The sequence below is a fragment of the Phyllostomus discolor genome, chromosome 9 (assembly GCF_004126475.2).
Source record: "Phyllostomus discolor isolate MPI-MPIP mPhyDis1 chromosome 9, mPhyDis1.pri.v3, whole genome shotgun sequence".
In the NCBI taxonomy this organism is placed as follows: Eukaryota; Metazoa; Chordata; class Mammalia; order Chiroptera; family Phyllostomidae; genus Phyllostomus; species Phyllostomus discolor.
Window position 1 is genome coordinate 27,606,188 of NC_040911.2, and position 24,416 is coordinate 27,630,603.

At 38.0% G+C, this 24,416-nt stretch overlaps 1 protein-coding gene across 1 annotated transcript in view; it reads right to left on the bottom strand.

Moving 5' to 3' along the window:
* Nucleotides 1-1,578: 1,578 nt before the first annotated feature.
* Nucleotides 1,579-24,416, bottom strand: part of ELP2 (elongator acetyltransferase complex subunit 2) — a 43,745-nt gene continuing 20,907 nt past the window's right edge. The window contains 12 exon segments of the mRNA XM_028524009.2: nt 1,579-2,856; nt 5,788-5,901; nt 6,449-6,582; nt 8,140-8,261; nt 9,658-9,850; nt 14,640-14,712; nt 15,347-15,404; nt 15,554-15,649; nt 16,172-16,241; nt 17,325-17,513; nt 19,391-19,540; nt 24,260-24,391. Coding sequence (XP_028379810.1) covers nt 2,700-2,856; nt 5,788-5,901; nt 6,449-6,582; nt 8,140-8,261; nt 9,658-9,850; nt 14,640-14,712; nt 15,347-15,404; nt 15,554-15,649; nt 16,172-16,241; nt 17,325-17,513; nt 19,391-19,540; nt 24,260-24,391 — 1,488 coding nt within the window. The 3' untranslated portion in view covers nt 1,579-2,699.

A 24,416-nucleotide genomic window follows, 5' to 3' on the forward strand; every position in this document is an offset into this window, starting at 1 on the left:
TCGCACCTATAGCACCACAATGCAGCCATGCGGGTTGCCCCACAGTGGTGAACACCTAAGGCTCCGCCCCTTACTCCATAACAGGCCTGGGAGACCAAAAAAAAATGGCCAAAATGAAAGACAGATCAAAGCTCCAGGAAAAAATACAATTAAGCAACGAAGAGATAGCCAACCTATCAGACGCACAGTTCAAAACACTGGTTACCAGGATGCTCCTGTAACTCACTGGATACTTCGACAGCATAAAAAAGACCCAAGCAGCAATGACGGTCACATTATGTGAAATAAAGAAAAATCTACAGGTAACCAACAGTGACGGGAAGGAAACCAGGACTCAAATCAAGGGTTTGGAGCAGAAGGTAGAAAGAAACATTCGACCAGAACAGAATGAAGAAACAAAAATTTTAAAAAATGAGGAGAAGCTTAGGAACCTCCAGGACATCTTTAAATGTTCCAACATCCAAATCATAGGGGTGCCAAAAGGAAAAGAGGAAGACCAAGAAATTGAAGACTTATTTGAAAAAATAATGAAGGAGAACTTCTCCAATCTGGCAAAGGAAATAGACTCTCAGGGAGTCCAGGACACCCAGAGAGTCCCAAAGAAGTTAGACTAAAGAAGGAATACACCAAGGCACACCATAATTACATTACCCAAGATGAAAGAGGAGAGAATCTTAAAAGCAGCAACAGAAAAGGAGAGAGTTACCTACAAAAGAGTTCCCATTAGACTATCAGCTGATTTCTCAAAAGAAACCTTACAGGCAAGAAGGGGCTGGAAAGAAGTATTTAAAGTCATGAAAGGCAAGGATCTACATCCAAGATTACTCTATCTATCATTTGGAATTGAAAGGCAGATAAACTGTTCCCCAGATAAGGTCAAGTTAAAGGAGTTCATCTTCACCAAGCCCTTATTATATGAAATGTTAAAGGGACTTATCTAAGAAAAAAGGAGATCAAAAATATCAACAGTAAAATGACAACAAACTCACAGCTATTAACAACTGAATGTAAAAAACAAAACACAACAAAAACAAACTAAGCCAACAACTAGAACAGGAACAGAATCACAGAAATGGAGACTGCATGGAGGGTTATCAGTGGGGCAAGGGGAGGGAAAGAGATGGGGAAAGGTACAGAGAATAAGTAGCATAAATGGTAGGTAGAAAATAGTGGGAGGTTAAGAATAGTACAGGAAATGCAGAAGCCAAAGAACTTATATGTACGACCCATGGACATGAATTAAAGGAGGGGAATTCAGGTGGGAGGGGGTGTGCAGGGTGGAGGGGAATAAAGAGGGGAAAATGGGACAACTGTAATAGAATAATCAACAAAATATATTTTTAAAAAATAAAAGTTAGCCCTGGCTGGCATAGCTCAGTGGATTGAGCGCAGGCTGGGAACCAAAGTGTCCCAGGTTCAATTCCCAGCCAGGGTACATGCCTGGGTTGCAGGCCATAACCCCCAGCAACCGCACATTGATGTTTCTCTCTCTCTCTCTCTCTATCTCCCTCCCTTCCCTCTCTAAAAATAAATAAATAAAATCTTTTTATAAATAAATAAATAAATAAAAGTAAATTATTTTTACCTGATTATGTTTACTTTTATTATATATAAAAAATTTTAAATTACATATGCAACTCACATTATTCTTCTATTGAACTAAGAAATACTAGATAGCACTTGTCTAAAAATCTCAATTTAGACAAAATACCACTTAACATTTTTGGAAGCAAGATGTCATGTTAGATAATGGCATGAAGTTGCACTAGAAAAGCCCTCATTTCCAATCTTTCAGCACATTTATTACGTACAGTATTCATTTAACTACCAATTTGCCAGATGACTCCATGTTCTAAGAGGGTCGGGGCAAACCTCCTCTCTCACACCAGTCTTTGTAGTACCTCTCACACCCCCTCTTAACCCCTCTCTAACCAATTCTTGTGCCCACCTCCCAAAGCTCAGCTGGCATACCCAACATTCTGTTTCTAGCTCCTTCTTCCCTCTGCTTCTACTACTCATTCTCCCTGGAGGACATCCTTTACTCTCATGACTTATTTATAACTTCACATAAAATCAAATGATTCAGAACTCAACTTCTCAGCTCCTACGTCTATCAAATTAAAGTCACACCCTAAAAGAAGAATGCAAGTATTTTTAACAAACAAAGAAATGGCTGATGGCAGTTCAAAGTCCCAACAGCCTGCCAAATTCCTAAAATCGTTTGTGTGTACTGGGAAGAAGGGGTCAGGACTACGCTTTGTGTGTGGTCTGTTTGTTTACAAAAACTGTTCAAATAAAAATTGAGTAATCTGGCTTTTATCTCTATTTTCTATGTCCTCCCTTTGAAGAAGGTAATAAATAATGAAATGTTCCAAAGAGGGTCATATGAAAAGAGAAGGCCCCAAAAAGCACACAATTAGGCAAGTTTGGTCATAAAGAAAGAGTGGAGGTTCTTATTTGGAACACATGGATGCAGGTCTGAATTCCTAAAAGTATGGGCGTGGTTCTGGGTGTCTGCATATATAACTATACTGAATGAAGAGCCTGAAGCTTTCATCATTATTTCAAAGGGTCTGTGACCCAAATTAATACTACTCCTATAGAGCTTACAAATGAAACTCAGTGAAATTATGAAGACAGGGTATCTATGACAAATATTTTAAGACACCAATGTTACACATTTGTAGTTATGAAGTCCATTACAGTGCACCTCTGTTTACTTTGTGTATCTTCACAGTATGATCTTCGCCGCAGCTTGCAAAATGTAACCACTCGGTGCCTTCTGCTTCCTTCTGTTCACTTTTTCCATTACAATTCTTCCAGCATAACTTTCTGATAGCAAGTGTATGGCTTTGGCTAAAACAGACATAGAGAAAGCATGAAATGAATGCATGTTATGACTACAAAATATTTTTCTAGGTGCTCACCTACATATTAATTTAACCATTAATATTGTTAACATAAACCAAAGTCAAAACCTGAAAAGTCAGAATGTACAGATTCTAAAATACTATCACTAATATTTCAGCCATTTTATTCTAACCTTGAAAACACCTTTTACTCAAAACTGTTAATATATCATTTACTAACCAAGGATACCACCAAATTTTAATGATTAGTGGAATGCATGACACAGCTATTAAATCAGACTTTAAGACAATAATTCTAGATAATTTTACTCTTCTGACACCCCTATGACGTGGATGGACTCTTACGTTTTTACTGCTGAGTAAGGAGAGACAGTGAAAGATTTAATCAACTGCCCAGTGAAAGAATCTTGGTCTCCAATGTAATCTTCAACTGCATGACCTTGAGCAAGAAACTCATATTAATGCCCATCCCCCACCCCCATGGCAGACCTGCAATGCTCCCAAACACAGATCATTGGTAAATCTCTGTGAAAATAGAGTACCCTCTGTAAATTTAACCAGCAAATTAGACCTCTAAACCAAAAAGTAATAAAGTAAAAAAGTTAGATTTTAAGGCAGTAAATACCAAAAGCAATGCCACAGCACACAAATTATACCTTCAAATGCTGAGAACATGTGTTACCAGATGTACTCTCAGGTTCAAAGGTAGGACTAAAGTATAATCTTGAGGTATGAAACACATTTTTAAATTAGCATTCCAGAACCTATGCAACCAAATGATTGCAAACCCTTGCAAGTGGCCTCCTGCTTGGAGGTTACCTGCTGCCGTGCCTCAATGCTCCCCGAAATTCTTCTAAAGGAAATGCTTCCATATTATATTATGCAGGCTATGACTTGAGTACTATCAATGATAGCTCATCTTTGTGTGAGGATGAATTTGATTACTGAAAATAGTTAAGTCATTTGGAGATGAGCTTTAAAAACTACAATCAAAATGAGTAGAACTATAAGAGGTATTATAGTTAGCTTCTTGCATCAGGTAAGCTAGTTCTGAACACGGTTCCTAAACAGAAGTTCGAAGAATGATCTGAGGAAGTGACATCACTGAAACGAGTGTGTGTATGAAGTACACTGCTTCCCAGGGGAGTCGCTCTGAGAGACTCTACTCATCTGCCTACACAAACGTTGAGAAGGAAGGTTTCTTTTTTTTTGATATTTTTTAAACCCATCATGTTACTACATCTGACATTTAGAACACCAGGAGTAGGGGGAACAAACCTAAAAGAGTCTTTGCTTATCAACTATCTTTGTGTCTCATTACTAGCAAAAAGTTTGGGCATGGGCCAAAAAGTTTGCTAGTAATCATTTGAAAGGTACTTGAAATTTGGTAATTGAAACATTAGCAATCCAATTAATATAATGTGTTAAGTCAGGAAGTCAGGAATTAGTCCTTATAAATCCAAAATCACCATAATGACTTTAAAAAAATCTTACAATGAAAAACTAAAATTCTGAACATGTCACCTGCCTGTGCTTTCTAAGGGACTTCCTGCCAATGTCCCTCCCACATTCAGGCCACGGAAGTGGTCTGGGTACCAGGCAAAGGCAGATACAGCACTGTGGGCAGGCAAGGTGAAAGGAGGGAAAAGAAAAGGGAGGGGAAGCCAGGAAAAAAGACTTCAAGTGCCTACAATACAGAATTTCATTGGAATACCTCCCTCTTCAGTAAGCCAACAGCATGAACTATTTCAACTGCTGGCTGCAGCATCAGAGAGGCAGGAGAGAAGCCATGAGGGCTGCAGTAATAAAGGCAGATTTCATTTTAACAAATAGAGTTATAATGAGCACTAACACACTTTGTGGGCAAGGAGACAAGTTCCCCAGGATGAAACATCGTGTAAGAGACATGCTCACAAGTCTCTCTCCTTCGAGACAGCCATCTCATCATGAAATGCTATTTAGAACCATTTTTTAAATTATATTCTGAACAGTTCAGATATATGAAAGTTGAAGAATCCTAAGAAAATCTGATACAGAATGACATTGGTGACCTTTCTAGAAGGTTAGATAGTTTTAAGGAGTAAAATGTGTAAAAAAAGATAAAATTAAAAAATTATACCTGCCCTGGCTGGTGTAGCTCAGTGCATTGAGCGCTGGCCTATGAACCAAAGGGTTGCCAGTTCAATTCCCAGTCAGGGCACATGCCTGGGTTGCAGGCCAAGTCCCCAGTAGGGGACACACAAGAGGCAACCACTGTTGTTTCTCTCCCCCTCTGTCTCCCTCCATTCTCTGTCTAAAATAAATAAATAAATAAATAAATAAATAAATAAATAAAATAAAATCCTTAAAAAATGCTGATGGTTTTTATAAATAAATAAATAATCAATCGATCCCTATTCTCTGGGCAGGTGGAGGTGGGGAGGATGTTCTGAAGAGCAGGTCCTCTGACCCAGCTCCCGTGGCAGAGGCCCGTGCCCAGGGTGTGTGTGAAGCCTGGGTACAGGTTAGTCACAGGGCTTTGAGGGGTACCTGACAGTTTGCTCCACTGTGGGACCTGAGCTGAAGTGTTCAAATGCCACCAAAACCAATCAGTATTACAAAAAATCACCAACATTTTGAATTGATTTTATCAAACTTTAAAATACACCATTATGAAAATCACTTTTCTTAAATGTGTTATCTGTAAAAATAATATTATGCAAACAAGCAATCTGGTCAAGTAAACTTTTAAAAACCAAGAGCCATTTGGCAACACACACCAGCTTTAAGAAATTATACCAAAGAACACAAGGGGACCACTTACTGGTGGGCACCATAAATACAGACTTCTGTCCTTCTCCATGCAAATGTGACATAAAATTTGCTGCTAAAGTTATTTCGATCTAGTCTGATGGAAGCAAAAATAGGAAGAAAATACCTCTGACTTGTTTCTATAGAGCGAGTCCAGTCATTTACTTCTGGAATTTGATCAGTCTTTTTCCAGGTGTATAAACAAATCTTTCCACATTCTAATCCTACTGCAACAACGTATCTGTTTTTAAGGGGGAGGAAGGCAGTTATTAATGCAGCATGAATTTCTATCATCTCCATCATCACACTAAAGTAGTTCTTCAGTGTTCCCAACTGCCCCATGCTTACAAAGGCCTCTGTTTAAAGCCACCAGCCCAGAATATGGCACACTGCTATACTGTGCCCTCAAGGAGCCTCCTTTCCACCGAGGGGCCCACAGTTTTACCGCTATCTTCCACTGGCAAAGCCCGAGAACCAATGTTTCCCTGGCTGGCTGCACAGGGGCCCTTGTTCTGCTGAAGACACTTATTTCACAGAAAGCACCCCAGTCCCGAATTTGGTGAAGTAAGAACCTTTCAGTTCTACTCCCAATCTCCCTTCACCACTTTGAATATTATCAAGTTCTATCAATTTACAAATTCTTATGAGAAACATAAGCATTATGGGAAAAAAATAGCAGCTCAGAAGCAAAGAGAACCCATGAATGAAAGTGTAAGTGGGCTACACATTGACAAACCAAGTGGTGGTCTTAAAGGAAACATATAAGGAAACCCCACACAGAGACTAACCGTTGGGAAAGGTTAAGCACGGGGCAGACGCTGACGGCTGTCACAGACCCACCCACGTCCAGGATGGAGGAGCAGGGGCCAACGCTGTGCTCGATGGCATCATCGCTGGAGTCGCATTCCCCCCAGACAACCACCTAGCAAAAAAAGATCAAACTCTGTAAAGCTTTCCCTTGTAAGGCTTCCAGCAATACATTAGCGAGTTTCAGCATCACAGACAATGCAAAATACCTGCTCTGGCACTCAAAAATATTCAGCGCTTACATTTGTGTTCCAGGATTTAAAATCACTTTAAGCATCACAGAGAAGCACAGTGTAGCAGACACAAGTCTCTGGCACCTCAACTACCTAAGTGTGCCAGCCTAGATGGACTGTTCTTGTCAGGGGGTGGGCTTCACACTCAGGAAAGCAGTTCTGATCCAGCGAGACTCAAATGATAATGTGCTCACTGAAGGGCTCATGCACCGGCCCAAGAAGTTACTTCACAAATATATGGGGACCAATCAAGTCCCTGGTTCCTCCTCTATACCATCCACTGCTCAGGGCATCAGCTCAGCTGTCACGAGGCCTTAGCCTTGAGGAGACCCCATATAAGACATAAGGCTTCCTTGGAAGCTCATGCCTCGAGCGGGTGTGACTGGTCACAAAGAAATGGACAGGGAAGTAAAGTGGACCATAATTTCAAAATGCAGGACCAAAGCAAGATTCCAAGCAGAGGGTTCTACCCAAGCAAGTGGAAGAGTGTTTCGTATCATGTGCAGCTGATGGTGCCATGCCATTTCAGCCCTGATGTATCCCTGACAGCCACAGCTGGGCCATCTGCTACTGGGTGTGACTGTGGCGGACAGACACAGTCCTGCTTCCTCGGCAGCAAGCAGAGGTTACACAAATAAATGCCAGGGAAGAATTAAACAGGGAAGTGAACAGAAGTGAAGGTCTGAGGGCAAGCGTTTTAGGGCTAACATTTCAGTGTCTCACTGGGTGACAACATGCCCATGCCGGCCCTCTGCTTCAGTAATTTGTACCTTGACCGGGACTGGAAAGGGTAGGAAGAGGAAACTGCCTCACCACCTCTGGTCTGCAGTAAAAGGAAATAAAGAGTACGAAAGACCAAAAGCCAGGTGAACATTTCCCAGAGAACAAGGGCAAGGCGTCACGGTCAAGACACCACTGCTAGGTAACTTGTTCTGGATTTTGGAAAGCTTGAATCTCACACATACACACGCACTCTCGCTCGCTCACTCGCTCACTCGCTCTCTCTCTCTCCCCCTCCCTCCCTCCCTCTCTCTCCACTGAATGAAAAGGTAATAATCATTCATTACAGGAACAAAATTTCACTCATAAAAGGATGAAAAAAAAGTAGAAATGTGATCCCCCCGAGGCCCCCTTGCCCTGCTCCTGCTCTCCCACTTTCTTAGTCTTGATCCATTTCATTTACTACTTTTCTCCCACTCGGGACATTTGATCCAGGTTGTGGGTTTAAAAGGTCTTATATTTGAGATTTCAAAGAAATGTACTTAAAAATTTAAACAAGAAAATACTTTTTTATGTATGCATATGAAAAACAAAGAGGAAATACATAAATCAGTTTTTAAAAGTTGTATCAGCAAGTCAGGATTATGTGGTTTCTATCCAAATATACCTGTAATAACATCATTTTACATTTGAAAAAATATTAAAATTTTAAACATTACCTTTCTGTCCCGACTTCCAGTGAAGAAAAACTTGCTGTCAGGACTCCAATCACAAGACCAAATAATTCTGCTGTGCACAGCAGTGACTTTGTTGGTGAAGGCAAAGAGACTGAAAATTGGGTCTGAAAGAAACATGCAGATACTACTCACAAAGCAGAGAAAGCTGTTTTGGCTTTTTTTTTTTTTGCCTGTTAAAAAGCTATTTTTTAAGTGCCATATTCAGTTTGCATATGCTGACTTTTGCAACAGACCAAGGCTATGCAAATGACTCCTTACCAGAGGTTATGGGAACACAGTTATTGTTCTAGTAGAAAGTGATTTTATATCAACTAGTCACTCTCCAGTGACTGACAACAAACATCTTCTGGGCATGCAGCTAACAGTTCAATTTACGCCTAGGGTAGAAACCTCAAGCAATTTACCTTACTCAGGAAACAGCCAAATTTGCATATTAAGCTGTGGAAAAAAGATTAATGTTCCCTTAAATAATGTTTAAAAAAACCCAAACTTTAAAAAACCTATTCCTTTGTAAGATTTAAATGTAAGGTAACTTATAGCCCTTATATGGACTAAACCTAAAACACATAACTGCTTATGAGGAGGGAAGAGGAAGGCATCTATTAATCCATAATCCAATAAGATAAAGCAAATTAATGGATATGTTACTAGTATCACTTTACTATTTTAAAGGCTAAAGGATGCATGTCAGAAAATCACTAGTTAGTTGCAAGAGAAAGTCTTTTCTAACACATAATGCCGAGTGAGTACATGCCATAGTTCCTGGTATTCTCTAAGACAAGAAACTAAGGGATCAGAAATGTCACAAGATCAAAATAAATGCAGGTTGTTATGAAAATAGAAAATTAAAAGTAGGTGTAAACAACACAGAGATACTTTAAACACTCTCTAGATTTTACCCAAAGAAACGGGGGACAGGAATGGCCACTGTGGAAACAAAACAAAGCTTTTCCTTTCTCTCTCTCTTTTTTTAAATCTCTGCCAGGCTCAGCACAGAATGCAGGCAGGAGTGTTAACATCTTGTCCAGGGGTTTTTCACACACGGTTGCCTAAAGCACCCTTCCCTATTAAAAAAGTGACAGGATTGGGTAGGAAATGGATAAAGATAATTGTCCTTCTAAGTTTTTATCTTCATTATTCCTCTCCCATAAATCCCTAGATTGGAATATGCCATCCATTTGGTTTTATGGTAGCATTCTATAACCATTAGCAAAAACTAAATTTTCTACATACAGGTTTTTATGTTTAACTAAGATGTCTGAATACATGCCATCCTGACTACACAGTCACAAAGAAGTCAACCCAAAGACCACCTGCACTGAATCTTACGAGGAAGGCCAAGTCTTCCTCAATTATAACAGAATTTTGAAAGACTTCACAACTGTGAAACTCTGTCATTCACCTGTTATCATTTTTGTTGCTCTTTACCCAATAGCTGCTCAAGGTGGACAAAATGGATATACCCGTCTAATAATCTTCCTAATCAGAAACTGTTTTTACCTAACTCAGGTGAGATAGTGTCCTGCCTTTTCCATAGTGACCAGGTCCGATCTCTGGAAACAGCCAGTAAGAACTTGTCATTAGGTGAGAAGGCCATCTGTGTGACAGTCAGAGTGTGGAAAACTAAGTTCTGCACCTGTTTCCAAGATGTAGTGTTCCAAAGAATGATGGCTGCATGCTCTTTCTTAGTTGCCTGCAGGAGAGAAATGAAACAATAGTTTAAAGACCTTCACTTCACCCTGGCTGGTGTGGCTCAGTGGACTGAGTGCTCACCTACAACCCAAAAAGCTGCAAGTTTGATTCCCAGTCAGGGCACCTGCCTGGGTTGCAGGCCAGGTCCCCACTTGGTGGCGTGCCAGAGGCAACAGATCCATGTATCTCTATCTGTCATATATCAATGTTTCTCTCCTCTCTTTCTCCCTCCTCTCCCCTTTCTCTACAATTAAATAAATAAAATGTTTAAAAAAACGACACTCACTTCTAGTCAATATGAAATAACAGGATCAGATTTTACTCTCTTGTACAAAAAAACCCTAAAAATCCACACAAAATACATAAAAATTATGGCACATCAAAACTGAGATATCCGTAAACAAAGAAAATTGATCTTTGAGAGACAAAATGAATCAGAGTGGGGGGGGGGGGGGAATATCACCAAACTCTATGACAACTTTAAGCAGTTAAATATAGGTGTAACTATAGTCCCCAGAAAGGATGAGAAGAAAAAAATACTTAAGATAATGGCTGAAAATTTTCCAAATTTGATGAAAATAGTACCTATTGATCCATGGAGTTCAACAAAATCCAAGCACAAGAAACATGAAGAAAACTGTACCAACAATACTCAGATTGTTTAAAACCAGCAATAAATATGAAATTGCATTTGGAGAGAAAAAATCCATTACTAAGGAACAAAGACAAAATACAGCAGACTCATGAGAAATAATGCACATCCAAAGAAAATGTAGCAACATTTCAATATACAAAAGGAAAACCAACAATTCTTTACCCACTATAAATATCATTCAAAAAATGAAGAAATAGTTTTCAGGCTAACAAAGTCTGAAAAAAAATAATGACTAGCAGAATTACATTACAAAGAATATAGAAGAATACTGTCTAGGCAGAAGGAAAATGATATCTGATGGGAATTTTTTTATTACTTAAATCTCTAAAAGATAATTGACGGGCCAAAACAAAAATAACAATATGTTATGGGATTTCTATGAATAAGTAAAATGTACAACAATACCACAAAGTAGGGGAAAACCAAAGTATACTTCTGTAGAGTTCTTAAATTGTATATAAAATAGTATAATATTACTTGAAGGCGGACTGTAGTAAATTAAAGATGTATACTATGAAAATGTAAAACCACCAATAAAATAACACAACAAAAATGTATATCTACTGACCACACAGAAGAGATAAAGTAAAATCATAAGACGTAATCAATCTAATCTAAGTAAAATGGACCAAAGAAGAGATGGATCAAGTAGAAAGCAAATAACAAGATGACAGATTTATATTTAACCATATCAATTACAACATTAAAGCTAAATGGTTTACCCTGGTTGGTGCAGCTCAGTGGACTGAGCACAGGCTGCGAACCAAAGGGTCGCAAGTTCGATTCCCAGTCAGTGCACATGCCTGAGTTGCGGGCCAGGTCCCCCGTGGAGGCCATGTAAGAGGCAATCACACATTGATGTTTCTCTCCCTCTCTTTTGCCCTCCCTCCCCATCTCTAAAAATAAATAAATGAAATCTTTTAAAAAAAAGGTAAATGGTTTAATAAAACCCCTATTACAATGAAAAATTAACAAGATGAGTAAAAAAGCAAGACCCAATTCCATGCTGCCCCTCTAAAACCCACTGGAAATAAAAGAAAACAAACAGCTTAAAAATAATATTATGAGAAAAGATATATAATTCAAGCACTACTGAAAAGAAAATAGAGTGGCTATATTAACAACAAAGTAGATTTCAAAGTATAAAATATTACCAGAAATTAAAGAGGGTCAATTAATCAAGAAAATATGACAATGAAAAATGGTTTAACAACAGACTTCAAAATACATAAAAGTAAAAACTGACTGACTTGCAAGGATTAAAAGACAAGTCCACAGTCAAAATCATAAACTTCACAATGACACTCTCAATAGAACTGAAAGGACAAAGAGTTTAACCATGCTACTGAGCAATCAGACATGGCTCATATTTTCAGAACACTCCACCCAGCAGAAATAGAATCCATTCTTTTCAAAGTGAACATGGAAATTTACCAAGATTAAATTTTAAAAGATTCAAATCATATTTGTTCTCTGACCACAATGAAATTAAATTAGAAGTCAGTAACAGAAAGATAACTAGAAAACACTCAGAATACAGAAACTAATACATTTCAAAATAAACGATAGTTTAAATATGAAATCGAAGTAACATTAGAAAAGTGTTTTTAATTAAATGAAAATGAAAATTTGCGCAATGCCTCAAAAACTACACTTAGAGGGAAATCTATAGTAGTAAACATCCACATTACAACAAACAAAAAAATGCAAACTAATATGGAAAAATTGGTAAACAGACTTCATCAAATCATACAACTTCTGCTCTTTAAACAACACTCAGGAAAATGAGAAGAAAAGCCACTGGGAATAATTATCTGCACAGCATGTATCTGATGGTTGATCCAATGTACTTAAAGAACTTTTCAAAATTCAGCAATAAAACAACCTAATAAAGAAATGGGCACAATAATGAAGATCTTTCATTAAAGAAGATAATATAAATGGACAACAGACACATTAAGCAAAAGCAAATGGAGCCACAATGAAATATTACACACCTATTAACCTATTAGAATGGTTAGAAAGAGCGACCATGCCAAGTGTTGGTGAGGGCACGGAGCAACTAGAACTCTACTATATTGCTGGTGGGCTTCTGACATGGTATAACCACTTTGGAAAATACATTGCCAGTTTCTTAAAAAGGTACATCTACCAAATCACCTAGCAATTCCACTCTTAGGTATTTACTCAAAAGAAATAAAAGCATATATCCATGCAAACTTGTACACCAATACTCATAACTACTTTACCAATAAAAGCCAAAAATTTTGTAAACAATTCAAATGTCCATTAAAAAGTGAATGGATCAACAAATTGTGACACGTCTATAAAAGGGAAAACTATTCAGCAACAAAAATAGAATGAAGTATTGATACATGCAATGTGGATGAAAAAAGCCAGACCCTCCCCCTCAAAAGAGTACATACTGTATGATTCCAACTATACAGAATTTTAGAAAATGCAAAGTACTCTATTATGACAAAAAGCAGATTAGTGGTCTTCTATGGAAGGAGGCTGGAGAGGGTAAGGAGGGGTTGGAAAAAATTGTCATGGGGCAGATAAAATTTGGGGGATTGATGGATATGTAGATTATCTTGAGTTTGCTAATAATTTCACAGGTATACAGATTTGTTAAAACTTATCAAATTTTTCACTTTCAACATGCAACTTATAGAACAGTAATGGCATCTAAATAAAGCTGTTAAAAACATTAGTTTAAAATAAAGATGCATCTACTCATTTGCTTTACCAGTCAAAACAAAACAAAACCTTCATTAGGAAACCCAGCTACCTTCAAGTTGATGCCTAGAGGGTAAGGCTACTACAAGTTTCCATGGGTCCTTCTATTGAGCAGGTGAGTTTACACAAACATTCAGATTTGAACTTCCCAAACTACATTATCAACCACGCCTCTTTTCCATTGTACTAAAATATACAACACAGAGGAAAAGTACACGATTAAAAAAAAAAAGTTGCACATGCTTGCTACAAGTGAGCCAACTTGAAAAAATAATCACTTACATGATTAACAGTACCCTAAGCAAAAACAAATTAGCTGCTCAGTAGAAGCACAGCTATTCCTGCTACTAAGCTCCATTCTTCCCACAGGCCCCTGTAAGAAAAGGAAGTACTCTCGGTACCATCCTCACAGAGGGGACAACAAGCAAGCGGGGTAGAGGAGCAGGGCACAGCAATCTTTTATGATGCCTCTCAATACAGGCCAGTGGCAAGAAGCCACAGCAAAAGCAGGGACAGTGGACCACATAGATTGACAGCTCTCATTGCCATGCTTAAATCAAGTAGATAAACTTTAGAAAATTTAGAGGACTGTGTAGGTCTCAGACCCTTCAGGCAAGCCTTTATAAATATTATTTCACTCCACAGAAAATGGATGAGTACTAAATAGTTCTAGATAAGTCTCCCAGGCCAACGTGTGAAGTGCACTATTTGACAGTTTCATGCTGGTGGCTAGCTGAGCAGGCCACCCCCCACCTCACCCTTGCATGGGCAGAGGGACTCCACCTATAGGTCCAAACCAAGAGTGTCCTCGAGAAACCTCCGATGGAGTGCCCTCTTCTCATTCCTCTGTGTCTCCAGGACTCTAATTATTTTAACTGTATCATGTTTTCAATTCTCATTTTTAAGATATCTGACTAATTTTCGAGTAGAGGCATAAATCAATTCAAATCAAATATTTAGGAATAAAAATGTGCAGGTGAAATAGAGTTTTAAAAATGTTTTATTTATTTTAAAGAGATAAGGGAAGGAAAAAGAAAGGGAGAGAAACATCAATGTGAGAGAAAAGCATCAATCAGTAGCCTCTTGCACGCTCCTACCTGGGGACCTGGCTGCAACCCAGGCCTACGCCCTGACTGGGAATCAAACCAGCAACCATCTGGTTGCAGGAAGATGCCCAACCACTGAGCAACACCAGTCAGGGCAATTACTGAAACAGATGTAAATGCAACTGCAAGTTTTTGATGAAACAGATAAAAAGAGGCTCAGAAAGCATGATGCAGAAAAAGCAGACACCAGTGACTGTTCACATGGTGTGCTGACTAAACTGCTACCAAACTTGCAGGAGCCCAATGACTCAACCTGGGACCAAGTAGAAGAAAAAAGCAAAATTCCCTACCTTGCAAGCTGAGGCAAGTAGAGTCTTTGAATTGTTACAAGCAACACAAAATAATTCATAACCATGTCCATATCTAAAATTTAAAAGGAGAAAATGCATGACCCCTGTATTAGTAAATATCCTCTTGCTACAAAATTTTTAAATGTGAAAAGAATAACATCAATCTCTCTAGCTAACACACAGTTATTGCAGAGAACATTAAATTTCTAAGCAAACATTTGGGGGAAAACACAGAGACTGGAGAAAAATGCCAGTTTTCTACAAGTAATACAACTTATCCATATAATTAAATTAAAATACAAGTTTTTACCCCCAGCCAGCCAATACAACAGCAAATAAACAATGGCAAGGTTTATAATGAGAAACCAACAAAGGAAAACCAAACAGAATTACAAAAACTGAAAGTCTCTTTTAAAAGAGGAGGGGAAAATGTATATATATGTACATATGTGTGTGTGTATGCATATACATATATATGCTTCTTTACTTTTAAAATTAAGACTGACAAACTAGCCTAGTAAATATAAGACACGGTAATATAAAAACCTATGTAAAATTTGATTCTCCCCCCTCATGAAAGCCACTAAAAGATCTTTAGAGCAGGGCAGGAAATGTAGGTAAGAGGAAAGCAAAGGAAAAAATCAAGTTGTGGAGGCGAGTCACAAGTTATGACAAAATCAGATCAAACTGCTAAAAGTTTAACTTACAGCTTTTGAACTTCAGGCCACAGAGTATTCTGCAGAAGTTGATCCTCAGTGGGAGGTTCTACAATAAATTTATAGCACTGCAATTATTTTTTTTCTACTTCCATACAAATAAAAAAAGTAAATGGTAGAGCACTCATCACTTAGGTCAACTGTGACAAATGTAAGTACTTAATAATGCTATTAAATCATCTTTTTAAAATTTCTTACCAGTAAGTATGGAGGGTTGAAAGGCCACCTGGTGATACTCAAAACCTGTACTAGTCAACAGCTCTTCTTCCTCAGAAGGCTGAGAAGCTATATCTCCTAGTTCAAAAGAAACACATCATGAATGCAGTCACGACCACCTTTATGTCTTCTACACATGTTCTAATATTAAGGCTATCAGTTAGAAAGTAATGGCACTTAAAAGTAGAGTAACTCAAGCCATATCCACGTGGTTCCAAAGCTACAGTTATTTCTACTACTCCAGTGTTTTACAAATGTGCTCGTAGAAGCACATTTGTGCTAGTCAACTATATAGGGACTCCTTCCTTTTCTTTGACCTAGTATTTCCCAAACTTTTAAAACTATGGAACATTCTTTAGGCACCCATATTAGCATTCATGGTTATAGTTCTCCATGACACACTTTGTGAAAGCTGCACCCACCTCAAGGTCTGCATGTGTACAGAGTACTTATCACAAAATATGTGATAAAGACAGATGCATGTATTGTGATATTTTTAAAAAGACTGGCTGTAATGAATACTATGTACATGCTGTACAAGTGTGTAAGTAGGTTTTATGTACACTATGGGTTCAATAATTTTGGAGGCTAAAGTCTTACCCTGAAAGACAGCTTTATTTGATAATCCCAAAGCAGGGACAGTAGCTCCTTCTGGAAGCTCACCATCTTGCTGGAATAGAAAGTATGACGTATGTTTCAAACACTGAAAGTTACTGTTACCTCAAGCACTACAAAAATGTCATGTCGTAAGTGCTGAGAAGCAGCTTAAAGATCACCTTTGTGCGGGTGTCTGCGCACACTTCCATATCCTGAACCAACAGGTGCAATGCTAAGCAAACACTCTCCAACAGACAGGCTTCAGCTAAACCCCCAACCCTCTGCCCAATCCAGAAAGCTGAGCATCCTCTCATCCACAGGCTCATCAAACCCTAACAGCTCACTGGGTTTCAGGGTCTGACAGGAAATGCACAGGGCAGGCTTCTAGCAAAGAGGGAGCTGAAAATGTAAGGCCCGGAGCCCTACTTCCAAGAGTCTCTCACAGGCACATCCCTAATGATGCTGATGCAAACACAGTTGTTTCCCAGAAAGGCTGGCATCATATTTTGATTAAACATATTCAAATAATTAAATGTTTTTAAAGTGTTTTATAGAGTGCCATCTGAAATGCCAATAATTTGCTCAAATTATGCAATTTATATTGATCAATTATCTCACATGAAACCGTATGCTAACTATCAAAGCCAGCATGGTGATAATATACAGTATTCACACCTTATTTCAACATTTAAATTTTTTAGTGTCTTGGGACAATTTGTTATAAAATTACTGGTTTTGCTAGCAAATACTTAATATTTAAATTACTGCATGCCACAGTTCACACAAAAGTTCATCAAGCCAATAATAAACTGACTTAACTCCTTTCTACCCATATACTCTATTGACAGCCTGAAGCAAATCTTTAAAAATTAAAATGAATGCCCTGGCTGGTGGGGCTCAGCAGACTGAGTGCCAGCCTATGAACCAAAGGGTTACCGGTTCAATTCCCAGTCAGGGCACATGCCAGGGTTGTGGGCCAGGTCCCCAGTGGGGGTGCACAAGAGGCAACCACACATTGATGTTTCTCTCCCTTTCTCCCTGCCTTCCTCTAGCTCTAAAAATAAATAAATAAAATCTTTAAAAAAGAATAAAACTTCTTTAAAAAAATTCAAACAAAGTGACTAGATTTAGTTAAAACATTTAAAGAGATACTCACATTATGAAGCACATTATTCAGAGACTGGCCTGTAATGGCACAAAAATTTTCCACAAAATTCCGAGGTGCAGAAAATACTCGAAGAACTTTCTCATCTGCTCCAGATACAAACTGAAATCGATTAATCATTGCCAAACATTTCAGGTCATATCCATGTATCTGAGGCCGCGCAATTTCATGCCAAGTCACCTGAGTATTAAAATAGAATAAACAAAAACAATCATACGTTTTAAGAAATCAAATTCTTTTCAACAAGCAAAAAAATATCAGGCACAAAATCATTTATTATGCCAGTGATTTCCAACCTTTTTTAATATCATGGCACACATAAGCTAATTTCTAAAATTCTGCAGCACACCAAAAAATACATTTTTTGCCAATCTGAGAAGAGAAGAATAGGTGTAGTTTTGATTCATTCACTGATGGCTATTGTTGTGTTGGCTGTTTTCATTATTTTCACTTGACAATCTAATGAAAAGAGGTCAGTGCCCCTTTTTTAAATTAAATAGTCAAGTATTGCATATTTTAACAATTCTTGTCACACACCAGTTGAAAATCACTCTAATGTGCCATGGAGATATGACCATGGGGCAGATTCATCCATGCTGTCGTGCTGATCAACGTTCAATCTTTTTCACTGCTGGGTAGCATTTCCTTGTATGACTATACCAGTACTTGCTGACCCCTTTTGCCTACTGATAAGACACCTGGGTTGTTTCCAGTTGTTGTCATTTACTTAAAAGCAGGCATGGAACATTTGTACACAAGTCTTTGCATGGATACAAGCTTCTATTTCTCTTGGGTAAACAGTACCTATAAGCAGAATGGCTGGATGATATGGGAGATATATATCTAAATATTTAAGAAACTGCCCAAGTATTTCCCAAAGCAGTTACACATCTAACAGCAGTGTATGAGAGTTCCAGTTGCCCACTCGCTCACCAACAGTTGGTCTAGTCAGTCTTTTACCTTTAATCATCCCAATATGTGTGCAATGGTGTTTCACTGTAGCTTCAATTTGCATTTCCCTAATGACTAATGGTGTTGAGAATCTTTTCCTGTTCTTACTTTCCGGCCATATGTATTCCTTGGAGAAATATCTGTTCAAATCCTTTTTTTTTTAACTGGACTGTTTGTTTCCCTATTACTGACTTCTAAAAGTTTTATAAGTATTCTGGATATAAGTTCTTCTCAGATATATAAATACTTTCTCCCAATTTGTGACTCCTCATTTTCCAGTCTGTCAAAGAGCAAAAATTTTACACTTTTATGTCCAATTTATCAATTTTTAAAAACGGATTGTAAATAAAAAACTGAACCTTATTGGTAACAAATCAGCAAATGCAACAGAAAAATCGGTCAAAATCATTTGCCTTGTTTTTCAATTGACTATAATATTACCCCGCATGCCCTCAAGCCTATTAACTTGAATCTACTACATGCTACTAAAGCAATAACGTCAGTAGCAAATTCCATTAGCTCTCACTGACTGACCGACATTCAGGCACCATGAATTTTTTGTCAAAAACTGAAGCTGAGTATACTGGCTTTCTCTACCACACAGCACAGTTCAAATAAAAATAAAGCTTTATTATTTTGTTGAGCTCAGTGAAAAGTTGCCTGAACAAACACCACCCTCAACCTCTATTATCTAACACTGTATGACTTTAGAAAGTAGCTTGTACTGTAGACTTGGTAGTGTTTCCCAATTAAATCACAAGTCATAACAGCTCTTTTGTGTGAAACTGAAGTAAATACATTTTGACAATGACATTTGAATTATTTGAACTGTGTGTGTTTAAAACTTTAAAAAAATATCAAACTATTTTCCAGAGTGCTTGTATCTGTTTACATTTCCACTAATGATGTATGAAAGTTCCAGTAGCTCTGTATCCTTGTCACCACTTGTTACTGTATTTTTCACTTCAGCCTTTCTAGGGGGTGTGTAGTGACAACTCATCATGGTTTTACTCTGCATTTCCCTAGTGGCTAATGATGTGGCCCCACTTTTCACATGCTCATGGATGTATTTTAAAGTGGATCAGTCAAGTAGGCCAACATTTTACCTGTGAATGGCCTTTTCTATTCCATGGAGCAAAAAGTCGAGTTGTCTGGTCAGTGCCAACAGTGATGATAAATTCTCCTTCTGGATCCCACATGAGGTCTTGGACACCATCAAAGTGTCCCGAAATGACAATCTCTGGAGTCCACTCTCTCTGTAATGAAAGTGCTCATGTCACATCAAAATAATCAAAGACCACCACCACTCAAAATAATGCCTTCTGCCCTAAGATCTTATACTGGGAAAGACAGAAGCCCCCCAAGCAACGTGAAAAACTAAGTAAACAAGATGGGCTATTAAAATTATAGAATCTGTTTTCCAGCCAAGCATATTAGAACTTAAACATTTAAATGTGTCCTGTATCCTTTAAAGCAGTGACTCTGGGAAATTCCCCTCCATTCATTATTTTTAAATTTTATTTGTTTAGTTTTAGAGGGAGGAGAGGGAGGTAGAGAGGGAGAGAAACATCAATATGAGAAACAGTGATTGGTTGCATTCCATACACGCCCCAGCTGGAGACCAAACCCACAACCCAGGCATGTGGCTGACATGGAATCAAACCGGCAACCTTTCATTTTGCAGGAGGATGCCCAACCAACTGGGCCACACCAGTCAGGGCCCCTCCATTCATCACTTATTAAGTGCCTCTTAGAAGCCAAACTCTACTCAACCTTTTTGTGCCTAAATTAACTCTTTTGTAAAATTACCTAATTCAAAGAATCATTATAAGGATTAAGTGAGTTTATATTTATATCATCAAAATGTCCATACTACCCAAAGCAATTTACACATTCAATGCAATACCTATTAAGTACCAATGGCTTATTTCACAGACATAGAACAAACACTTCAAAAATTTATATGGAACCATAAACGACCCCGAATAGCTGCTGCAAGTTTGTGAAAGAAGAGTAAAGTAGGAGGGATCACAATACCTGACACTAAACTATACTACAAGGCCACTGTAAGCAAAACAGCCTGGTACTGGCATAAAAACAGGCACATGGGCCAATGGAACAGAACAGAGAGCCCAGAAATAAACCCAAGTCTCTATGGTCAATTAATATTTGACAAAGGAGGCAGCAACATAAAATGGAGTAAAAATAGCCTCTTCAACAAATGGTGTTGGGAGAACTGGACAACTATGTGCAAAAAATTGAAATTAGAGCACCAACTTACACCTTATACAAAAATAAATTCTAGGTGGATAAAAGACTTAAATATAAACCGTGACACCATTAAAGGCCTAGAGGAGAACGTAGGTAGGAAAATCTCAGATATTTCACGCAGAAACTTTTTTATTGACATGTCCCCTAGAGCAAGGGACATAAAGGAAAGAATAAATGGGACCTCGTCAAAATTAAAAGCTTCTGCACAGCTAAAGAAAACAGTATCAAAATAAAAAGAGAACCAACTGTATAGGAAAACATATTTGCCAATGATACCTCAGACAAGGGTTTAATCTCCAAAATATATTAAGAACTTACACGACTCCACTCTAAGAAGACAAGCAACCCAATTAAAAAATGGGCAAAGGACTTGAACAGACACTTCTTTAAGGAGGACAGAGGATCCAAAGACACATGGAACAATGTTCAATATCACTAGTTATCAGAGTGATGCAAATTAAAACCACAATGAGATACCACTTCACACCGGTCAGAATGGCCATCATAGACAAAGCAACAAACAAGTGTTGGAGAGGATGTGGAGAAAAGGGGGCCCTAGTGCACTGTTGGTGGGACTGCAGACTGGTGCAGCCACTGTGGAAAACACTATGGAATTTCCTCAGAAAACTAAAAATGGATCTGCCTTTTGACTCAGCAATTCCACTGCTGGGATAATATCCTAAGAACACTAACATGCCAATATAAAAGAACCTTTGCACCCCGATGTTCAGAGCAGCACAATTTACAATAGCTAGATTCTGGAAGCAACCTAGATGCCCATCAGTAAGTGAATGGATCAAAAAACTATGGTACATTTACACAATGGAATTCTATGCAGCAGAAAGAAAGAAGGAGCTCCTACCCTTTGCAACAGCTTGGATGAAGCTGGAAAGCATTATGCTAAGCGAAATAAGCCAGGCAATGAAAGACAAATACCATATGATCTCACCTTTAACAGAAACCTAATCAACAAAACAAAGAAACAAGCAAAATATAACCAAAGACACTGAAATCGAGGACAGGATGACAGTGACCAGAGGGGAGAGAAGAGGGAATTTCAGGGGAGAATGGGAAAGGTTTACAGGAACAAATTTAAAGGACACATGGACAAAAACTAGGGGGAGGGTGGTAATGGAAGGGAAGTGGGGAGGGGAGGGTGGGTGGGCTGGAATGGGAGTAAAAGGGAGAAAACTGTATTTGAACAAAGATAAAAATAATAAATAAATAAATAAATACATACATATATACAAAAAAAATGAGTTTATATTTGTAAACCACACAGAACAATGGCAACATATACTAGGTACTATGTATTTGTTATTCTAAATAAGGAAAGAATACCATGTAAAATGAGTTAATAGATTCTGAGCATGTGTCTCAATCACTTTCTTTACAAAGTAAAAGGAACTGTAGGTATAGAAGACAGAAGGATGAATCAAACCTAGTTGGTCCATTTACTGAGGAAGTCCACACCAGCCACAATATAAACAGTGACTCAGTTGGCTGAGTATTGTCGTGCAAACCAAAAGGTCATCAGTTTGATTCCTGGTTAGGGCACATGCCTGGGTTTTGGACCTGGTCCCCATTTGGGGCATGTGCAAGACGGATATTTCTCTCCCTCTTTTTCTCCCTCCCTTCCCTCTCTCTAAAAATAAATAAATACAATCTTAAAAAAATAAACAGTGACAATGAAATACAGAAAAGTCTTATGCTTGGTCCACAAAGCATCTTTTTGAACCAGGCTTAAGTAGTGGTAAAACTTGTTTTAAGAGGAAAATTAAACTTGTGTAAATACCTACAAGGTCATTCAAAGCCAAATCTGATGAATGGGGTTAGTGATTAAGCTAAGTTATATTATTTCTGGTCAAATACATAAAAAGATGCCTTGACCAGGTAGCTCAGTTGGTTTGAGCAATGTCCTGATATGTCAAGGTTGTGGGTTCTATCTCTGTTCTGGGCACACACGAGAAGCAACCAATGAATGCATAAATGGGTGAAAAAACAAATCAATGCCCCCCCCTCTCTCTAACAGTCCATTAAAAATAAATAAATCATAATATAAAAAGGCTTTGACAGAGAAATGCTATTCCTTTCCTCTGTGACATAAAAACTGATTCTAACGTTAGCACTAATGAAAGTTTCCAAAAAGTTCTGAACAAAGAACAGCACTTTTGGAATTAGTACAATCTTCCACTGTAAGTCCTAAAGGACAGTGTTTGATTTTAAAAATCACTCTTGGGCCCTGGCTGGTGTGGCTCAGTGGACTGAGCACCAGCCCGAGAATCAAGGAGTCACCTGTTCGATTACCAGTCAGGGCACATGCCTGGGTTGTGGGCCAGGTCCCCAGTAGGGGATGCACGAAAAGCAACCACCCATTGATGTTTCTCTCCCTCTCTTTTTCACTCCTTTCCTCTCTCTACAAATAAATAAATAAAAGTAAAAATCACTCTTGATTGTAACAAATGTATCTCTCCAGTTTGGGATGTTGACAGTGCAGAAGGTTCTGTATGTGTGGGAGCATAAGTATTTATGAACCTTTTGTGCTTTCTGCTCAATTTTTCTTTGAACCTAAAACTGCTCTAAAACATGAAGTCAATTAAAAAAATCACCCTCTATACTTGTAAGTAGCTATAATAAATTTGAAACCAAATTAAAAGCATAAACAGTGAAACTCTGTCTTCTGGTTTGAGTTTCCACTTACTCATCTGATGCTTTCTTCTATGAAGGCTCTCAAAGACCTGAAATACGGCTCAAATGAGCTCTGAATTAAGAATGAAATTAAATGTATCCCCTTAAATATTTATTATTTAAAAGTGTGATATGTCAGGCCCTGTTTTTTTTAACACTGTACAAATATTAACTCATTTAAGCATTATAAAAATCTTTTGAGTGGGTGCTCTTACTGTCCACATTTTACAAATGAGGAGCCTGAGACAGAGCTTATGCAATGTCCTCAAGGACACACAGCTGGTAAGTGAGTGCTGGGGCAGAACGTGAACCCAGGATATCCACTTCCAAGGCCTGTGCTTTTAGCCACTGTGTTCCTATTTCATTTGCCCACGCAGCACATAAAAAGCAAATTAGAAAGTAAAGAGATCGAATAATGTTGAGCACAATTAAAGGAAGATTACTCCTCTTTGAGAAGAAACAAAAATTATAAGAAAAAGCTAAATTAGCTTAATACTTGGAGGGCTGTGTAGAATTACACATATTAACAGCCCCTGAGAGCATCAATATATTCTGTCACAAAATAACAGGCTCTTAGCATGCCATTTTGTCAGTCGTTCAATTCAATAATTATCTATGGAGTACCTACCATTCAACAAGAAAATATCAAACTACGTTACCTCCTTTAAGACAAGGAAGTTACACATTTTAGGAAAAACTTCCATAAAATTTTTTATAGCTTAAAGGGAGAACCTAAAATTTATGTAAAGTTCACTTATGTAGAAAACAGACCTATGTGCAAATTTCAAAATGTCAACGAATTCTGGAAAAGTGCTTTAATTCTTAGAAAAATATAAGCTTGTTATCTAGTAAACTGCAGTATAATGTTCACAAAAAGAAGTGATGTCATTTGAACTTAAATGCCCCTACTATGTTCCTGTAGAGTGTTATAAGAAAAACAACACTGTTAACCTGAGTTTCATTCAGGATTCACTCTACTTGATCACAAATGCTTTATTTAAAACTGTTTTTCTTACTGGGTTAGCTGTATTCTGTTTCCAAAGGTGCAATGCTCCATGGAAAGCATGAGCGATTATCATAGAGCCATCTTCACTGAACTGGCAGTCATAAAATCCCAGAGTATTTCCACCTACTTCACCTACTCGAACCTATGCAATAATAGATAGAAAACAA